The sequence below is a fragment of the Pipistrellus kuhlii genome, unplaced genomic scaffold (genome assembly GCF_014108245.1).
Source record: "Pipistrellus kuhlii isolate mPipKuh1 unplaced genomic scaffold, mPipKuh1.p scaffold_m20_p_13, whole genome shotgun sequence".
NCBI classification, from domain to species: Eukaryota; Metazoa; Chordata; class Mammalia; order Chiroptera; family Vespertilionidae; genus Pipistrellus; species Pipistrellus kuhlii.
The window spans coordinates 18570015-18590648 of NW_023425438.1; the positions used below are offsets into that span (position 1 = coordinate 18570015).

Below are 20634 nucleotides of genomic sequence, written 5' to 3' on the forward strand. Positions count from 1 at the left end.
TGAGCTAATATAGGTGAATTCTGTGTCAGATTTAAATATATAACACCTATAAAATTTTTCTTTCAGATTAATTATTAAACATGGGTGCATTTTTGGATAAACCCAAAACTGAGAAACATAATGCTCATGGTGCTGGGAATGGTTTACGTTATGGCCTGAGCAGCATGCAAGGATGGAGAGTGGAAATGGAAGATGCACACACAGCTGTTGTAGGTATTCCTCACGGCTTGGAAGACTGGTCATTTTTTGCAGTTTATGATGGTCATGCTGGATCCCGAGTGGCAAATTACTGCTCAACACATTTATTAGAACACATCACTAATAATGAAGACTTCAAGGCAGCTGCAAAATCAGGATTTTCTCATGAGCCTACAGTGGAAAGTGTCAAGAATGGTATCAGAACTGGCTTTTTGAAAATTGATGAATTCATGCGTAACTTTTCAGACCTCAGAAATGGAATGGACAGGAGTGGTTCAACTGCAGTGGGAGTTATGATTTCGCCGAAGCATGTCTACTTTATCAACTGTGGTGATTCACGTGCTGTTCTGTGTAGGAATGGACAAGTCTGCTTTTCCACCCAGGATCACAAGCCTTCCAATCCAAGGGAGAAGGAGCGTATCCAAAACGCAGGAGGCAGCGTAATGATACAGCGTGTTAATGGTTCATTGGCAGTGTCTCGTGCTCTGGGGGACTATGATTACAAGTGTGTGGATGGCAAGGGCCCAACGGAACAACTAGTTTCTCCAGAGCCTGAGGTTTATGAACTTTTAAGAGGAGAAGATGATGAATTTATCGTTTTGGCTTGTGATGGGATCTGGGATGTTATGAGTAACGAGGAGCTCTGTGATTATGTTAAATCTAGGCTTGAGATATCTGATGACCTGGAAAATGTTTGCAATTGGGTAGTGGACACTTGTTTACATAAGGTATGTAAATCTTTTTGTTATAATTAAAATACCCTATTAATTTTGAAAAAATATGGTAAGTAAAACCAAGCAAACATAAATTTTAAAAACTTAGTATTTTTATTATGGTTGTACATTTTTAAGTTATTTTCTTCTGCAGAAATATGACAGTTTTTTTTTTTTTTTTTTTTTTTTTTTTTGTAAAGCCATTCTCACTTGCCTCAACCTTCTAGTTTGAAAATTAAGTTGAATAAATTTCTGTGGTATTTGTTGTCATTTAAGTACTTTATGGCTTGTTTCCATGGCAGAGCATCTATACAGAATGTGACTTTTAAAAAATAAATATTTTTATTTATTTCAGAGAGAGGGAGGAGAGGGAGAGAAAAATAGGAACATCAGTGATGAGAGGAAATCATTGATCATCTGCCCCTTGCATGCCCCCCATTGGGAATCTAGCCCACAACCTAATAATGTGCCCTGACTGGGAATTGAACTGTGATCTCCTGGTTCATGGATAGACACTCAGCCACTGAACTGAGCCACACCAACCAGGCCAGAACGTGACTTTAATTCATATTCTCAGCATAGGCAATAGCTGTCCGAAAACTTATTATGAAGCAGTTTGATGTATAATTCTGTACTAGATATACAAAAATCAAGAGCCACATAAAATGTTGGAAGATGCACCATAACCCTAGACTAGGTAAAGTTTGTAATTTAGTTTTGAGCCCCCTAGCAGGTAAGATAAAAACAAGTAAAAGTGTGAGTTGTGTATTTTTTACTGGCCAGCCGCCTCCTGCATGCTCTCTACTGGGGATTGAGTTTGCAATTTGGGCATGTGCCCTGACCGGAATCGAACTTCCTGGTTCATAGGTGAGCCATGTCAGCCAGGCTCAACCTTTTTTTTTCTTTTTTTCTTTTTTTTTTTCATTTAATAATATATTGTAGAGAGATCTCCATGTTTATAAGTATTGACCTAAATCATTTTTTTCTGGTTGCATAGCATTCTGTTGAATGAGTGACATGTAGTTTTTTTTTAGAATAACCAAGAATGAGATGTACTTCGTAGGAAAGAAGTTTGTATTGTACATAAACAGCACTCTCCCTTTTATTGAAAGGATGTTAGTTTTCAGGAATTTTGACCCCTCCTTTCTGAATGTGGAGTTTAAATGATTCTGGGGACATATTTCACTTCATAGCTTTTAGTTTGAACTGATAAATATGCCTTTTTGTAGTGTTAAAAGATTCTAGCCAGAGTTCTAGAATCTCATGAATCATAAGTTATAGTAATAGGGACAAGAGGCTGGAATATGTGTTTCATCATATTTCTTTAAATAAAGCTGTGCTCAAATCAAAATCAGTTTTGAGAAGTTTAGTTAGCTGTTTTTGTTAAGACATACAGATTTATGAACCACTCTCTGTTACTTAATAGAGTTAAGTAAACCTCTTAACCATTCCTATTTTCTACCTACATAATTTTGTCACTTCACTTGTTTGTATTGTAAAACTAAGGGTTAGCAATATAAAACAATGTGATTGAAATACAATATAATTGCTTTAAATTTACTTTGAAAGATTGAATATAAATTTTTAAATCCATAGAAAGCATTTAGCCCAGTGCTTAGCACTTAGCAATTGCTCAGTAGGTGTTGGTTGTTAAGTAGGAATAGATCCAGTTTTTAAGTAGATGTTTCCTTGATAATAGATTTAAATGAAGTGTCAATATTTTCTAGCACTTCTAACACATTATGTTCTAATAGTTTACTAGCACTTTTATATGTTAACTCATGAAATCTAGGGAGATTGTGATAATCATCATAATCACAATAGTATCAATAAATGATTGCTTTTTATGAATCAAATGCTAAACACTTTGCACTTTTAAAAACTCATTTAATTTTCACAACCATGAAAAGTAAGTAGCATTAGTATTGTTTTTTATAATCATTTTTCAGGGTTGCCTTTTGATAGTATGAAGCTATAAATATAGGATGAATACTTGTATCCTTTTCAGCTGGAAAATTAGCTGATTATTTATGCAAGGGTGGTTTTTTAATTGCTGTATAAAAATTACTGAAACACACTTATACTTTGTGGTTAGAGGAAAGTAGATACGTAGATATAGAAGCAGCATCATTGAAATTACATGTTGAAGGTGTAAATGTAAATTATTTCCTTTAAATATCTTAGGATATTTAAACTTCTTAAAACTATTTTTCTGTTAATTTTCCAACTGATGAGATATGATGTATGTTTTATAACCTAAAAATCTAATGGAGCCGGGACCGGTTTGGCTCAATGGATAGAGCGTCAGCTTGGGGACTAAAGGGTCCCGGGTTCGATTCCGGTCAAGGGCATGTACCTTGGTTGCGGGCACATCCCCAGTAGGGGGTGTGCAAGAGGCAGCTGATCGATGACTCTCTCTCATCGATGTTTCTAACTCTCTATCTCTCTCCCTTCCTCTCTGTATAAAAATCAATAAAATATATTTAAAAAAAAATCTAATGGAAATTACTTATATTTATATATTGGCATTTATATGAATAATTTACGTTAGATTTTTAAGTTTTATACACACATATAGATGGATAGATAACAAATGGCTAAGCAATGCTCATACTATTGTTACTAAAATAGAAATGGTTAGAAGAAACTGGGATTTCTAAAATATGAGGAATTCTGTTTATTCATAAAGTTGCTTTAAAAATCATTAGTATTCAAGTGAATATTGGACTTGAATATCTATGGTATAAAGTTTTACCTGATCTGAATTTAAATAGTAAAATTCTGGTTCTTGTGAAAGAATATATTAACTTTTTCTCTCTTTGTTTCTTTTTTTGCTATTTGAAATCATGGTGTATATGTTTGTATTAATACAGCCAATGCATTATTTCTAATATTAATCATGAAAGTGTTGATGGGTTTTCATTAAGGAATGAAAGTAGTTTTGGCCATTTTGGAAATCCTGATTCACCCCCCACCCCCACCAACGCTTCCACTTGCAGATACTGAAAAGCTGGTAATATACTTAGGATAATTCTTCCTACTAAAGCATGAAAGTATATGGAGGGAGTTTACTTTTTTAAAGTATGTTTTTACTAATTTCAGAGAGGAAGGGGGGAGGGAGGGAGAGGAAGAAGGGGGGGGGGAGAGAGAGAAAGAGAGAGAGAGAGAGAGAGAGAGAGAGAGAGAGAGAGAGAGAGAGAGAGAGAGAGAGAGAGATAGAGATCAGTGTTGAGATTCATTGATTGGCTGCCTCCTGCACCACCTTTCCTCGCTCTCCCCCTCCCCCCCACTGGAGATCAAGCCCCCAACTGGGGCATGTGCCCTGACTGGGAATCAAATCCTGGTTCATAAGTTGATGTTCAAACAGCCACACCAGCAGGTTTACATTTTTTGAAGTCTTCTCAATACCTGACCTCCCCTGCTTTCAAACTTTGCTCCATTGAGTATTAGGAGTTGATGGCAAAAGTTTTTCAAGGCCTGTATATCTTTTCTTCTGTGTTGTTTGGGTTCTAAAAAGGTGGAAAGTCTGAACCAAACAATGCCTGCCTAGATTCATGTCATAATGACTGAAAAGACTGGAATTAGTATGGCCTTGGCTTTTTTCATTTGGGTTGACACGCCCCACTATCAAACAGAAATAGCCTACTGCCTCCATTGACTTAATGTTTTTAGAGTGGTGAATAGAAAAAGGGGTGTTTCAAATAGTTCTTTGGAATTAAAATAAATGTGATAAATGTGTACATTCTGGATGAATAAGCTGTAATTACTTAACTCTGCTTTGATGTAAATAGAAAGTTGGTAGACTATAAAAATAATTATTTCTTTTTCTTTAATATATAGGGAAGTCGCGATAACATGAGTATTGTACTAGTTTGCTTTCCAAATGCCCCCAAGGTCTCAGATGAAGCAGTGAGAAAAGATGCAGAGTTGGATAAGTACTTGGAATCACGGGTTGAAGGTAAGAAAGATGCTTTTTTGTTTGTCTTTTAATTTAGAAGGAAAGGAAAAAAAAATACTTCCTTGTTTATCAAATAGGAACTCCCATTTGACCCAGTAATCCCACTCCTAGGAATATATCCCAAGAAACTAGAAACACCAATCAGAAAGGATATATGCACCCCTATGTTCATAGCAGCACAATCTACAATAGCTAGAATCTGGAAACAGCCTAGGTGCCTGTCAGCAGATGATTGGATCAAAAAACTATGGTACATCTACACAATGGAATACTATGCTGCCATAAAAAAGAAGGAATTCTGATCATTTGCAGCAACCTGGATAGAACTAGAGAACATCATGCTGAGTGAAATAAGCCAGTCAATGAAAGAGAAATACCACTTGGCCCTCACTCATTTATGGATATTAAAGAACATTATAAACTGACAAACCAAAAGTCAGATATAAAGATAGTAAAGCAATAAGCAGACTGTAAAATTACAGCGGGGAGAGTAGGGAGATCTGGGGGAGATAAGAGATCAACCGAAGGACTTGTATACATGCATATAAGTACAACCAATGGACACAAAACTCTGGGGAGGGGGGGTACACATGGGAGGGGAGGGCAATGTTAAAATATGTACACAGATAATAATTTAATAAAAAAATTAATAAAAAAAAAAAAATTTCCATCTAAGATTTATTATCACATCATGAACCAATGTGTGGGATTTCTTGGCATAAAGAAAACAAATATGTGTATTATATACCACCAGAGAAAAACATAATTTGAAGAGTCTGTTAAAGCTTACTATTTTTGCTTTCCCTGATTACATTTTTGGTAATTAGTGAAGAATCCAATGTGATTGGCCTCAAGTTATCATGAACTGAGTCCATTATAATTCAGTTTAGCTATAATTCCATTAACATCTTACTTCTTCTGAAGTTAATTATAGGAATTCATTACCATATGTTTTAATCATATTGATAGAGTTAATACTGATATTGTGCAAGATTATTAATTTTATTTTTTACCTTTTTATTTTGCGGTAATTTTAAACTTACAGAAAAGTTGCAAAAATATAGAGCTCCCATGTACATGTAGTACCTCTTATCTACAATAGATTACCCATTTATTTACATTATACCTCCTTTTTCTCATCTCTTGCTATACTCTCTATAATGTACACTCATTCTCACTTTACCTCATCTTCCCTAATTGATTGAATTATTTTCTGACAGATTATTTTCTGAACCATTTTAGAGTAATTGAAGATAATATTAACTTTCTACTTTTTAATACAAAAAGGAACAGTAGCTACCTAACCATAGTACATACATCAAAATTAGGAAGTTAACATTGAAATTATATTATCATCTATTCTGTAGATTCCTATTAAAATTTCCCTAGTTGTACCAGTAATGTCTTTCATTGGATCTAGTCTAGAACGTGTGTTGTGCTTTTCTGCTGAGCCTCTTTAGTCTTTCTCCATGTGAAAAAGTTGCATTTTGTTTTTATTATTTATTTTATTTTATTTTTAAAAATATATTTTATTGATTTTTGTACAGAGAGGAAAGGAGAGAGAGAGTTAGAAACATCGATGAGAGAGAGTCATCGATCAGCTGCCTCTTGCACACCCCCTACTGGGGATATGCCCGCAACCAAGGTACATGCCCTTGACCGGAATCGAACCCGGGGCCCTTCAGACCCCAAGCCGACGCTCTATCCATTGAGCCAAACCGGTCCCGGCTGTTTTTATTGTTTTTAATGACCATGATATTTTCAAGAGTACAGGTTAGTTCTTTCTAGAATGTCCCTCTATTTGGATTGGCTGATGTTTATTCTTGAGAAGATTCAGATTGTACTTTGACAGAAATACTATAGAAGTGAAGCTAGATGCATCATGATATGGTAATCTTAACTTTCATCACTTGCTTGAGATGATGTCTTTGGGTTCCTCCATTGAAAAGTTATGTTATGCTTATTAATATTAATAAGTGTGGGGGCCTGAAGCTGCAGGAATCTCCCTTTTCCATGTCCCGCATGGAAAGAGAGATGAATGAACCGTTTCTAAGTGGAGGTGCCCAGGGATTGAGAAATATTAGAAATAAAGAGAGAGGATATAGAAATAGATTTCAAGCTGGGAGATGGGAGGGCCACTGACCTCCTCTGCTGGAGAGACAGACTGACAACCTCCTAAGCCAGGCAGCACATCTCTTTATACTCCAATCCAACAAGAGGTTTCGCAGGAAAACAAGGAGCCTGGGAGAGCCCAGGTTTTTCGATGACTCTCTCTCTTCTCTGTACAAAATCAATAACTCCTTCCTCCTGAACAAACACAAGCCAGGAACTAAGAACATCTCCGCACTCCCAGGGCGGGAGTGCAACTGACATGATTCTGTCAATATCCCAGGCCCAGTCAACAAAAATCTAAAGAATGTCCAGGTGTCTTCCCATTTGGCCCTCTTACAAATATGTATTCAATAGGAAGGTGCTTGAGATGTTAACATTTTCCTTTTTAAATTTTTACCTACCTTTTTGTCAGTTCTCACCTGAGGTGGTTTGTCCATTGGTTTTTAGAAAGAGTGGAAGGGAGGGAGCGAAAAACATTGATATCAGAGAGACACATTGATTGGTTGCCTCCTGCCCCCTACAAGTCCCAATCTGGGCCTTGTTTAGACACTTTCCTCACTCCATATTGGCTTTGAACCCCATTCCAGGTAGTACCCCAACCAGTGATAAAGTTTTGCCTATTGTGGTCAGGCTTGGATAGCCCATGTTGGTTGGACCTTGCTGCTGTCACCACTGTCACCTCCATCCCTGTAAGACTTACCTTGCTTGGCCTTTACTAATGTTTTTTGGGCTAAAAACCTATTACTATTCAGGAATGGGGTGGGGTGGGGGATGGGAAGCTTGAATATAATTGCTGATATGTGTGTTTAAATCTGCCATCTTATTTGTTTCTATATATTCCATCTGTTTTTTATTCTTCCTTGACTTTTGGATTAACTTTCTATTCTAGTTCATTCTTTTTTTTTTTTTTTCTAGTTCATTCTTACAATTTGCTTATTGGTTGTACATTCTTTTAAAAATTTAATTAGCCCTGGCCAGTTGGTTGGGCATCATCCTGTGAGCTGAAGGATTGCCTATTGATTCTGGATCAGGGCACATATCCAGGTTGTGGGCTCTATCCCTAGTCAGGGGCATGCAAGAGGCAGCCAGACAATGGATCTTTCTTTCTCTTTCTCATTCAACCTCCCTCTTTCTCTCAAAATCAACTTTAAAAGAATCTTTAGCCGGGACCGGTTTGGCTCAATGGATAGAGCGTCGGCTTGGGGACTGAAGGGTCCCGGGTTCGATTCCGGTCAAGGGCATGTACCTTGGTTGCGGGCACATCCCCAGTAGGGGGGGTGCAAGAGGCAGTTGATCGATGACTCTCTCTCATCAATGTTTCTAATTCTCTCCCTTCTTTTCTGTACAAAATCAATAAAATATATTAAAAAAAAAAAAAAAAGAATCTTTAAAAATGCAATTAGTGGTTACCCTGATAACTTGAGAATGCATTAGAGATAATCACAGGTTCCTAACTTAATACTGCATTTTGATTTTATATGTGTTGGGGTTTTGTCTTTTTTTTTTTTAATTTATTGATTTTAGAGAGCGGAAGAAAGGAGGGAAAGAGAAACATTGATTTGTTCCACTTACTTATGAATTCATTGGTTGCTTCTTGTATGTACCCTGACCCAGGTATCGAACCTGCCACTTTGGCATATCAGGACGGCACTCTAACCCAGTGTTTTTCAACCTTTTTTGAGCAAAGGCACACTTGTTTCATGAAAAAAGTCACGAGGCACACCACCATTAGAAAATGTTAAAAAATTTAACTCTGTGCCTATATTGACTATATATAAAGTAATTCTCTTGAATAGGAATCAAATAAACACAAAGAAAGTATTTTATAATTACTTTATTATGAAATATTAAGTAAACAAAATAGTGAAAAATTATAAAATTCTTGTCTGCACCTACGGCACACCAGGCAACATGTGCCGCGGAACAGCGGTTGAAAAACGCTGCTCTAACCAACTGATCTACCTGGCCAGAACTATTTGTGTAGTTTTTTTAAGATATAAAATTACCTTTTATGAAGTTATGTCAATCATATTTTTTTTGCCTTGATGCCATTCTTATGAAGTTCTTTCTTCAATTTAATTACATATTTTCTTCCAGCACTTTTGTGGCTTGACTTACTTAAAAAATAGTAAATACATCTGAATGATGATGATTAGGACATAATAGGCTTATTGAATTTGGCTTATTATTGATGAGTCTTCAAATGTGTAATTACTTTTAAGAAAACTACATTCTTTTATAGATTTCTTGATGAACTTTATGTTTTAAAAATCTGTTTTCCATAAATTATAAATGGATCATGTAAATGTTTAATTTTTGTTCTAAGCATTAGCAGTTCTTTAATTTATACTCTTATATTCATTCCTTTATTATTGATATTTAGAGAGGAAGGGAGAGAAACATCAATATGAGAAACATTTATCAGCTACCTCCTACATGCCCCCTACCAGGGATCGAGCCTGCAACCCAGGCATGTGCCTGACTGGGAATTGAATCAGCAGCCTTTCTGTGCACCAGACAACGCCCAACCAACTGAGCCACACTGGCCAGGGCTCCTTCTTTATTTTAAATAAATTGTGGACATACTCAAGGTATTAGAAAGCCAATAAGGTGCCCCAACTGTTTTGGCTGAATGGATAGAGCGTTGACCTGCAGACCAAAGGGTACCGGGTTCGATTCCAGTCAAGGGCATGCACCTCAGTTGCAGGCTCCTCCCTGGCTATGGCCCTGGTAGGGGGCATGCAGGAGGTAACCAATCAATGTGTTTCTCTTACATCGATATTTCTATCTTTCCCCCTCTCTTCCACGCTTTTTAAAAAACAATGGAAAAATATCCTCTGGTGAGGATTAAAATAAAGCCTATAGGACAGTTTGAAATTTGTTCCTTTCCTTTAATTTTTATCCATATATTGCTTTTATATTTCTATAATTATAGTATTAATAATTTCATTTTTATGTAAAATTAGATGAAAAGTATTTTTTCCAAGTAGTTGTACTATGTTGATAGGGATAATTTTTAGGGATTATAAAGCATTTCACTAGTGGCTAGCTATACCAAAATTTTTTCCTTATTGTTGGACAATAATTTGTTCCAGTTTTTGTGTTTATGAATAATGCTAGAATGAGCATATATATATACAAATAACTTTTATATTACCTATTTTTGTTTTTGTGTGATAACAGATAATGCTTGTTTTTATATTTTACAAAGGTACTACCAAATACTACCTTGTTTAAATTCTGTGTGAATACTACATTAATTTAAGAACTTTTTTTTTTTTTTTTTTTAATTTACAGAAATTATGGAGAAGTTTCGTGAGGATGGAATGCCTGATCTTGCCCAGGTCATGCGCATCTTGTCTGCAGAAAATATCCCAAATTTGCCTCCTGGGGGAGGTCTTGCTGGCAAGTAAGTAGAATAAAAAGAACTAATTTTGTGTTTCTTTATAATTACTAATTAAATAATTTTGAGTAAGATGAAATGGGTTGATAGTTCTTATAGTTCTTATACTAGAAAAGACTAAAATTTTATTGAAAAGAGATTTGTAAAACATCATAATCTGAGGATGAAGGTCCTTCTTACCTTGGTAATTAAGAGCACAGTATATTGTGTTGGATCAAATTCTGAGTGAAATCTAGAAACTGTTCTTAGCAAGTGTTTTGTGTGTCAGTTTTTTAGTTACATAGTTAACGTATTTATTTTTAAATATATATATATTTTTTTCAGAGAGGAAGGGAGAGAGAGAGAAACATCAACGATGAGAGAGAATCATTGATCTACTGCCTCCTGCACGCCCTACTGGGTGGGGATCAAGCCCATAACTTAGGCATATGCCCTTGATTGGAATCAAACCTGCGATCCTTCAGTCTGCAGGCCGATGCTCTATCCACTGAATCACGCCACCTAGGGCAAAATAACGTATTATTTTAAACACTCAAAGCTTAATCATTGTAATTTAATAAAATAAAATTGTAATTTATTTTTAGGCGCAATATTATTGAAGCTGTTTATAGTAAGCTGAATCCACATAGAGAAAATGAAGGGGTAAGTTTTATTTCTTAAGCATTTAAAATAATTTTATAATGTAAATATTACTAGATGGGAGTATATTCACATAATGAAATCTATAATAAATTACTGCTTATTTTAAGGAATCAATTAAAGTTTAAGGAAATGTGTTGAAATGGAAGTAGAGTTCTATATTGCAGATAGGCTTATTGTCATTTAATGGGTATCAAATGCCTTTTTGTTTGAGCTGTACTTATTTTTCCCCTGTATGTCTGCCTTTTCTTCTCTTTCTCCCTTAAATCTTAATTTTGAGACAAAGAATATATTTTCAAATATCTCAGTTTCTCCTTAAGCAGGCTTCTGCCATTACTAGATAATAAATATTAGTGATAATAAATGTTATTTTAATGACCAGACCTTCCAGTGCCCCATGTACCCATTTGAATACGTGAGGATACTTTCTAATCTTATGTGCTGTGGGTTTATGTGTTGAAGTGAGAGAACCATTTTTGTTGTAACCCTGCTGTGCCTTCTTAGCGCAAATCTCTTTATCCCTTTTACCGTCCTTAGAAATACTGATAAGCTGTCAACTGCTTCTCTATAGTTCCGTTTTTTAATTTTAGGACTAGTTTATCTTTTTTTTTAATTGCCCTAAACTTTAATAATTCAAATAAATATTTTCTCACAGGATTTTTTAAGTTTCTGGACGTCTAAAAATTGATTACTTAATTTTTAACATGTATGCTTTTAAGATTTAAGATAACCAAACTTAGGCATGAAACTTCTTGAGAAAAAAATAGACTCATCTTCCAGGTCTCCAGCTTTTCTTGGCAGGTCTTGAGAGAGACAGCAGCCAATAATAGAAATTATGTATCATCTCAATTGCATTGTTTTCCAGGGTTCATTATTACATAGCAATATCATAAAATTTATCTTTTCTTAACAATAAAAGTGTTTTGTCAAGGAAAATTTTACAAGTAATACATTGTAAAATGTGTTTAACATAAGTGATGCTATATATTAATAGATTTTATTTCTTACTCTAGAGCAGTGATTCTGAGTCTTCTGTGGCAGTTACCTCAAAATATTAAGAATTATATTAAAGCTGTGAAAATTAATCCTATATAATAAAAGCCTAATATGCTAAGTGTCTGGTCGTCCATTCAACCAATCAAAGCATAATATGCTAATGATATACTAAGGCCGCTCAACCGCTCGCTATTATATGCACTGACTATCAGGGGCAGAAGCTTTGACCAGTAGGTTAGCTTGGTACTGGGGCCTGGCTAATTGGGACTGAGTGAGACAGGCTGGACATGCCTTAGAACCCTCCTGCAGTTCCTTCCCTGCTGGCCAACCTCCCATGTCCCTCCTTATCCCCAAATGTGCACCAGTGGGGCCCCTCAGCCTAGCCTGTGCCCTCTTGCAATCCAGGCCCTCCCGAGGGATGTCAGAGAGCCAGTTTCGGCCATTCCTGCAGGCCAGGCTGAGGGACCCCACTAGTGCACGAATTCGTGCACTGGACCTCTAGTTTTAAAATTAAGATATGTCATGTGATACATTAGAGAATTCTAAATCAGGTAGTTGAGAATAAGGCATTGCCATAACTTAAAAATTTGTGGGAATTGGTAGTGGAGTGAAGAGTCTTACCTCTTCAGTTGGATTATAGCTTCCACATAGCTCCCACCACTGTGGTTAGAAGAAGTAGGCTCTTTAAAGTTAGTTAAGGATTCATTTATTAAGTATCCCTGTTTCCCTGTGTATTTGAAAAGGAATGTGTAATCTTAAAAAAAAAAAAAAAATTCCATATATCTTGCTGAATTTCTTAGTTCCTCAAAAAATTGGCTGCTTTTTCTCCAAACAAGATTTAAGTGTTTTATAACCCTAAATTTCTGTTTAATATATACCAAGGATGATTTTTAAACTTAAAAAAAAAAAAAGAAAGATAAAGAAAACACTTAAGTGATTATAAATAGGCAACACAACCATGAAGGGTGAGGAGAAATGCTCAGGATATAAAACTGATTTTGATAGGATTATATAAGTTAAGGAACTATATACTAAATTATCTTTAGATATAAGCTTTCTATTAATATCAGCAGATAAACTCTGACAAGTCTACCATGTATTGAGGAAGACTGTAAAACATAAGGCATGGTCCCATCCCTAATTGAATGCAGCTTGCAATATAGGTATAAACACAAAAGATAAAGAATAAAAATATTACAAAATTGAGAGTGTGATTAATTACCACATGAATTGTACAATGATTGCTGGAAAAATAATATTTTCAGAGATAAGATAGGATTAGAAGAATGATTTGAATAGCAGAAATGAAATGAGGAGGATGGTAGCTATGTTTGAAAGAAATGACATGATTTTTTAATGGAACAGAGAACTGCTGTGGTAAAAAGAAAGATTTAGGATAGCAGAAGTATTTTTAGAGAGGACTTTTGAACTTTATATTTTAAATTGAGGAGCCAGCACCATATATGTTTGGAGCATAAGAGAGAGAGATTCAAAGGAATATCTGATATTTTAGCCTCTTAGAAACGTATGAGCCCTAGTTGGTTTGGCTTAGTGGATAGAGCATCAGCCTGTGGACTGAAAGGTCCCAGGTTCAATTCTGGTCAAGGGCACATGCCCGGCTTGCAGGCTGGATCCCCAGTAGGGGGCATGCAGGAAGCAGCCATCCTGTCAGTGATTCACTCTTGTCATTGATGTTTCTCTCTCTCTCTCTTTTTCTCTCCCTCCTTTCCTTCTCCCTCCCTCCCTTTCTCTCTTATATCCATAAAAATATATTAGTAATAAGAAAATAAACATGTATTATGTTAAAATAGCATTTTTTTACCTTTTCCATCTCATGACACATAAACAAATCACTAAATTTCTGCAGCCCATTTGACAATTAAAAATAAAAGGATAATTCTGATTCATTCATACTGGGCACTATCATTGTGTTAGCTGTTGTCATTTTTTTACTTGGAAAAGAGGTTGGTACCTCTGACTAAATAGTCAGGTATTACATGTTTTTAAAGCTCCGTAGCACACTTGTTGAAAATCTCTGGGTTCAAGAGATGCTGGGTGTTAAGTAGTTGTGAAATAATTGCAGAAATCAGATGATAAGTATAAATTCATTATTAGTAGGTAGGTATATGGATTAAAGAATCCTCTTTACTATAAAAATTAACTTGCAGCCTAGAATATTATTTTGGGAAACATTGCTTTATTCTTTCAGAAAATCATGATCTTAGAAAAATGTTGACCTGTAATCACAAATAGCAGAAATATAATAATAAATACAAAATAAACAAAAAATAAATTGTAGATGTTTAATTAAAATTTTAGCTCATGACCTATGATAGCAGGGAATTAGGCACAGATATGCTCCATAAATGCTTCTCAACATAGATCTGTGCCTTGTGGAAGATATTACTAGGAAGTACAATGTGTCAGGAACAGTAGTTAATGTGCAGAATAGGAAAGACTAAAGTGTGGTAGAAATTCAAAGAGGATGACAGTTGGGGAACTATTATAATTAGTTTTTAAAAATAACTTGAAGAAAAGAATGCTAGTTAGAATGAATCAGAAATTCATTTAGATTCCTAAAATGTCTACTTTATATCAAAGAGAGAATTGTTCTGCTGCAAATGCCTATAACAGAGTACCATTATAAAGAGTTCATTAATTTTCTTACATTAAAAAAACAATACTTTTGGTTAATATTTCAAAAAACTGAGTTGAATATAAGTAACAAGTGAAATCATTAAAATAAATTCAGAAAGTTCACAATTTAGGGTAATCTTAAGTTGTTTACTAAATTTATTTTAGTTCAACTTTTTGAATGCAAACAATATTGAAATTTCTCCAACTTTAAAAATCAAAATCTGTAGAAGAGAGTCTAGGGAGAAATTTCTTTTCTTAAAAATTTATTTATTTCCGGGACCGGTTTGGCTCAATGGATAGAGCGTCGGCTTGGGACTGAAGGGTCCCGGGTTTGATTCCGGTCAAGGGCATGTACCTTGGTTGCAGGCATATCCCCAGTGGGGGGAAGGGGGGTGCAAGAGGCAACTGATAGATGACTCTCTCATCGATGTTTCTAACCCTATATCTCTCCCTTCCTCTCTGTATAAAATCAATAAAAATATATTTTTAAAAAATATTTCTTTATTGGCCGAAACCGGTTTGGCTCAATGGATAGAGCGTCGGCTTGGGGACTGAAAGGTCCCGGGTTCGATTCCGGTCAAGGGCATGTACCTTGGTTGCGGGCATATCCCCAGGGGTAGTGTGCAAGAAACAGCTGATCAATGACTCTCTCTCATCGGTGTTTCTAACTCTCTGTCTCTCTCCCTTCCTCTCTGTACAAAATCAATAAAAATATTTTTTTTAAAAATTTCTTTATTGATTATGCTATTACATATGTCTCCTTATCCACCCCCCCCCCCATTACCCTCCCACCCCGCATTCCCTCACCCCCCTGTGGTCTGTGTCCATTGGTTAGGCTTACATGCATGCATACAAGTCCTTTGGTTGATCTCTCTCCCCTTTATCCCCACCCTCCCCTACCTTCCCTCTGAGGTTTGATGGTCTGATCGATGCTTCGCTATCTCTGGATCTGTTTTTGTTCATCAGTTTATGTTGTTCATTATAATCCACAAATGAATGAGATCATGTGTTATTTATCTTTCTCTGACTGGCTTATTTTACTTAGCATAACGCTCTCCAGTTCCATCTATGCTGTTACAAATGGTACAGAGAGGAATTCTTAATCAAGGAGTTCATGTTTCCCTCCCAAATTTTTGCAAACATATTTATGTGTGTATATACATATTCTTTAATGGTGATTATGTCTGGGATTTTCATCAGTTCCTCAAAGGAGTCTGTGACCCTGAAAGAATAATTGCCTATAGGATCAGAAAAGTAAAACTACATTTTGGCTATCAGTTGTTCTTATATATGAAATCATAGGTAATCTTCAAAAATGCTAGTTTTGTGCTTTATGACTAGAATATAAATTCTATGAGATCTGGGACTTCATTTGATTTATTTATTATGATTATAGTTCCAACACCTACAGCAGTGTCTGGCCAAAATGGTGAGAACTCAATAAATATTTGTTAAATAAGAAAATTTTTTTTATTCATTTCTAGTTGATGTTTGCTAAGCCTACCCTTAAGTCACATATTTAAAAAAATAATTTGAAGTTGCTAATTGCTATGAAAGCATATTTTCAGAACATTTTTCTTGCAAAAATGTTAAGTTCTTCCATCAAAGAAGACTTATAATGCTTTTGAATTAGTGTGCAGCTGATTGAGTAGCTATATAAGTTGATGATTTTTCAAGGGTAAAGTGGGAACTTGTATTTATCCAACTCCTATTGTGCCAAGCCATATACATACATATATACATACATACATACATACATACATGTATATCTGTGCTAATAAAAGGGCAATATGCTAATTAGACCAGTTAGACAGACAACCTTCTGGACAAAGCCACAGTGATGGGGGCAGAGGCAGAGGCAATTAGGTGTGATCAGGCAGGGAGGCAGGTGAGCGGTTAGGAGCCAGTGGTCCTGGATTGCTAGAAGGATGTCTGATGCTGGTTTAGGCACGATCTCTGAGAGACACCTTTCTCTCCCCCGCTGTGTATGAATTTCGTGCACCTGGCCTCTAGTCTATATAATAAAAGCCTAATGACCATTATAATGGAACCACCAGAAAAACTGGTCGCTATAATGTGCACTGACAACCACGGGGCAGACACCAACACATGAGCTGCCCCTGGTAGTCTGTGCGCTCCCACAGGGGGAAGCACCACTCATCCAGAAGCCGGGCTCACAGCTGGCAAGCACAGCTGCAGTAGCAGGAGAGGAGCAGCGAGCCGAGCAGTAAGAAGCAGCGAGCAAGCGGGTGGAAGGGAGCAAGGTTTCCTGGACTATGAGAGGTCGCAGACCAGGCTGAGGCGCCCCCTCCCCTCCATTGCACTAATTTCATGCACTGGGCCTCTAATATACATATAAAATCATAGGTAATCTCTTCAACATCCTTCTTATATAGATAAGATCAAGAATTAGTGAGATGAAGTAGCTTGCCCAAGTTACAAAACTAAATCATGCAACCAGATTTTAATCTAAGTCAGAGTCACTCCTAAAACTATTCTCTCTACACTTTTCATGCTGCCTATCTAAACTATTTTGAGATTTGTCTATATACCTCTGTGTATCATCCAAGAAAATCTTCCCATTCTTTTGTGAATCTCATGTTTAATAGTCTTAAGATACTCTGTTTTTGATGAGGAATAATTTATAAAGTTGAAAGTAAGCAGTCCAGCCCGTTTTTTTAATCCTTCATTTTTCATTTAAATATACATTTTTATTTATCCTAAGCCAAAAACTTTTTAAGGCATTTGGATTTTTGAGAAAGGAAGGAAGGACAGCACAAAAACACCAATAAATCTCCATATTCTGTTTTCTCATTCAATCTTATGTACCATCTTTTTTTTTTAATTTTAAATAGGTCACTTATCGATACAATAAAAATAGTTGCTTGTTGCATTTTTACATCACAATTTTAGGACTTTGTTAATACTACTTGGGTTTTTTTTTGTGTGTGTGTGTGTGTGTTTTTTTATTGGGTTTTTTTTTAATTGATGTTTAGAGGGAGGAAGGGAGAAAGAAGTTTTAATAGGAAAGAGAAACAACTATCAGTTGCTTACTGAATGCTCCCTTTTGGTATGTGGATGTTTCTCCAACCAACAGAGTCACGCTGGTCAAGAGCTTTACAGACAGCACATAAATATATATTTTGATATATTTATGTATTCAGTTTTCTATTATATGTTTTGAAACTACTTGCTATTTTTTCATATCACTTCATGTCATTTTTTTTTTTTTTTTTTCCTAAACAATTTCTTAGGGATTTCTTCCTTGGTGCTTCAGCTGTCCTTTTGTTCTTTTCTCTTTTTCTTTCATGGATGTCATGTTCTTTGGAAGCTTGTTTAGATCAAGTTAATGGCCTTTTAGGCTTCCTCCACGTGAACAGAAGTTCAGTTTTTGAATATTATGAATTATATGTCTCAGGGAGGCATCAGGATTTTAGAGATGCCAAAAAAAGGCTGGGAACCACTGGAGTAGACCAAATGTATTTAAAAATGCACTAACTATAAAGAAAAAAGAAAATACACTAATTTTATATTCATTGTTTTTTTGAGATATGGTTTGACATAACATTTTTTAGCTTTGTGGTCTTGACCATTTAAGTGACTCCAAAATTATTTCAAATTAAATTTTACACGATTCTTATAAATAACATCTAATTTATCAGATTCTTCATTTGGTCATTGTATCTCATGAAGTCATATTTGAGAATCTAGTTCTAAAATTTATTTTTAGCTGACAAGCAGGGCATAGGACACCACAAAAAAACTCTATAATAAGTATGGTAGTATTGTTTACATTTTCTCCATTGTTTTAGCTAATCATTTGAAGAATTTTGCTTATGGTAACTATCAATACATTTTTTTTAATGCTGCAATCAGTAGCTAGTAAAATTTTATTTTAAAATGTGCTTAGATTCCCATTCCCCTTCCTTTTTTGCTCTGTGAGGTATGTAGATTCCCATAACTTGTTTGGCATAAGACAGTTTTTTTATAATGAGAGATTTTATTTTTAAGCTGTGTGAGTCTAGATAACAGGTAAAGCCTTACAAACAAAAACTGAGAAAAGTTCTAAATTCCAATCTCCATAATTGCCTTAAATTGATTTTGAAGAATAATTTTAATATTCCATTTAATGTGGTTTTCTTGGTTCTATCATTTTGTTAATCTTTTAAAATACATTATAGATTTGAAATGAAATTATTTGTGGTCTAGTTTTACAGCCATTTTAACCAGTATTTATTTTAGTGTTTAATTATAGAGCACTTACTATGCAAAACCCATTATTTATCATAATGTATTCAACAAACATTCAGAGGGACATTGCTGATGTTACTTGCACCTGAACACAAAACTGAGCTCTGTTGCTTACTAGTATTGTCACCTTGCCAAATAGCTTCAGTCTGTCTGAGCCTTAGTTTCTCCAGTTAGTGTTGAAATGCCTGTCATGTAGGGTACCTGTGAGGATTAAATGAGATTATGCATATAAAATTCCCTTCCGTAGGTGGTAGTGAGGATGCAGAAAGTAATATGAAATTATCTTTAATTCAATGAGTTTATAGTCTAATAGACTTGTAAACAGTTGCAAGGTGAATTAATTGCTGTAATAAATATGTATACATGATGACATATGAATTCAGGTAAAGAAAGTGGAGGTAAATAATAGGTTTCTGCCCTGGCAGAGTGGCTCAGTTGGTTAGAGCATCATCCACTACACCAGGATCACAGGTTCGATTCCCTGTCAGGCACATGCCCAGGTTGTATGTCTATTCTGTCCCCAGTCAAGGTGCGTACAGTGGCAACAGATCAGTTTCTTTCTCTCTCTCTCCTCTCCCTCCCTCCCCTCCCCTCCTTTCCCTTCCCCTCCCCTCCCCTCCCCTCCCTCCTTCCTCCCGCTTGCTCCCCCTTTCTCTCCCTCTCTCTCCCTCTCTTCCTCTCTCTTCCTCTCTCTCCCTTTCTCTCCCTTTCTCCCTCTCCCTCTCTCTCCCTTTCTCCCTCCTTCTCCCTCTCCCTCTCCCTCGCCCTCTCCCTCTCCTTCCCTGTCCCTGTTCCTTCCTTTCTCTTTAGAATCAATGAAAAATATATCCTTGAGTGAGAACTTAAAAAAGTAATAATAGGTTCCTTTTCTGATATTAATGAAACTCCATGAGAGGGTTATGTAATAGTATTTTGAAGACTCAAATGAAATAACTAGGGAAAGGATTTCACTCATATATCATCTATCTAATATGATAGGGAAATGTAATTTGCTATAAGATATAATGACTTTTAAATGTGGTCAGTTCCTCAAGTTCTTTTCAATTCAGTGGTTCTATGATACCAACCATTATAAATCCGTCTCTACTTAATTTATAGGTTTGATTTTAGTTTGGTTTTTAAAAAGCAAATCCTTCTCCCCCCACCCCATACTACTAAAGCAATTAACAGAATTATATATCTCCCCAACCCATTGAATCTGAATATAATGGAGTAGAACTTTGGTATCTGTACAATTTTAAAAGCTTCAGAGGTGATTCTTATGTGAAAACCAGCATTGATAATCACTTTCGCTATGTGAAAGTCAACTTGCCCAATTCAAGAAAATTTTGTTTTAATGTCCTAGGAGATTTTTTTTTTTTTTTTAATTGGGAGTTTTTATTTGAGGTTTTCAGGAGATGGGGGTGGGGAATTGTCCTTCATTAAAACTTCTTTGTAATTTACCACTAAGTAGAAAATTGCCTTTTGGCAGACCTTACTAAAGACTGATAAAGTTTATGTTGAGTAAGCACTTACCATGCATGGCTCCATCTTAACTTTTCCTGAATAGATTCAAAAGGGAAACTTTATTTAGGGGAACATGTTTATTTAGCACAGAAGGAAAGGTAAATACGAAAAATGGTAACAAAGAGCACATTTTATGTTCTCACCGCACAATAAATTTTGCAAATAAAATTATCTTGATAGTTAATATGCCTGATATAAAAAATTGGAGAATTCAAAGAAAA

General features: G+C 35.6%; 1 protein-coding gene across 8 annotated transcripts in view; it reads left to right on the forward strand.

Annotated features, from left to right (window-relative positions):
* Positions 1 to 20634, forward strand: part of PPM1B (protein phosphatase, Mg2+/Mn2+ dependent 1B) — a 67912-nt gene that overhangs the window by 31236 nt on the left and 16042 nt on the right. For 5 of the 8 annotated variants that reach the window (XM_036435192.2, XM_036435194.2, XM_036435193.2 and 2 more), the window contains exons 2-5: positions 67 to 926; positions 4752 to 4869; positions 10279 to 10390; positions 10969 to 11026. In XM_036435192.2, coding sequence (XP_036291085.1) covers positions 81 to 926; positions 4752 to 4869; positions 10279 to 10390; positions 10969 to 11026 — 1134 coding nt within the window. In that variant the 5' untranslated portion in view covers positions 67 to 80. Of the gene's footprint in view, positions 1 to 66; positions 927 to 4751; positions 4870 to 10278; positions 10391 to 10968; positions 11027 to 11133; positions 11167 to 16800; positions 17144 to 20634 lie in introns of those variants that run through there. The other 3 variants (XM_045580703.1, XM_045580704.1, XM_045580705.1) reach the window with 3 other exon arrangements.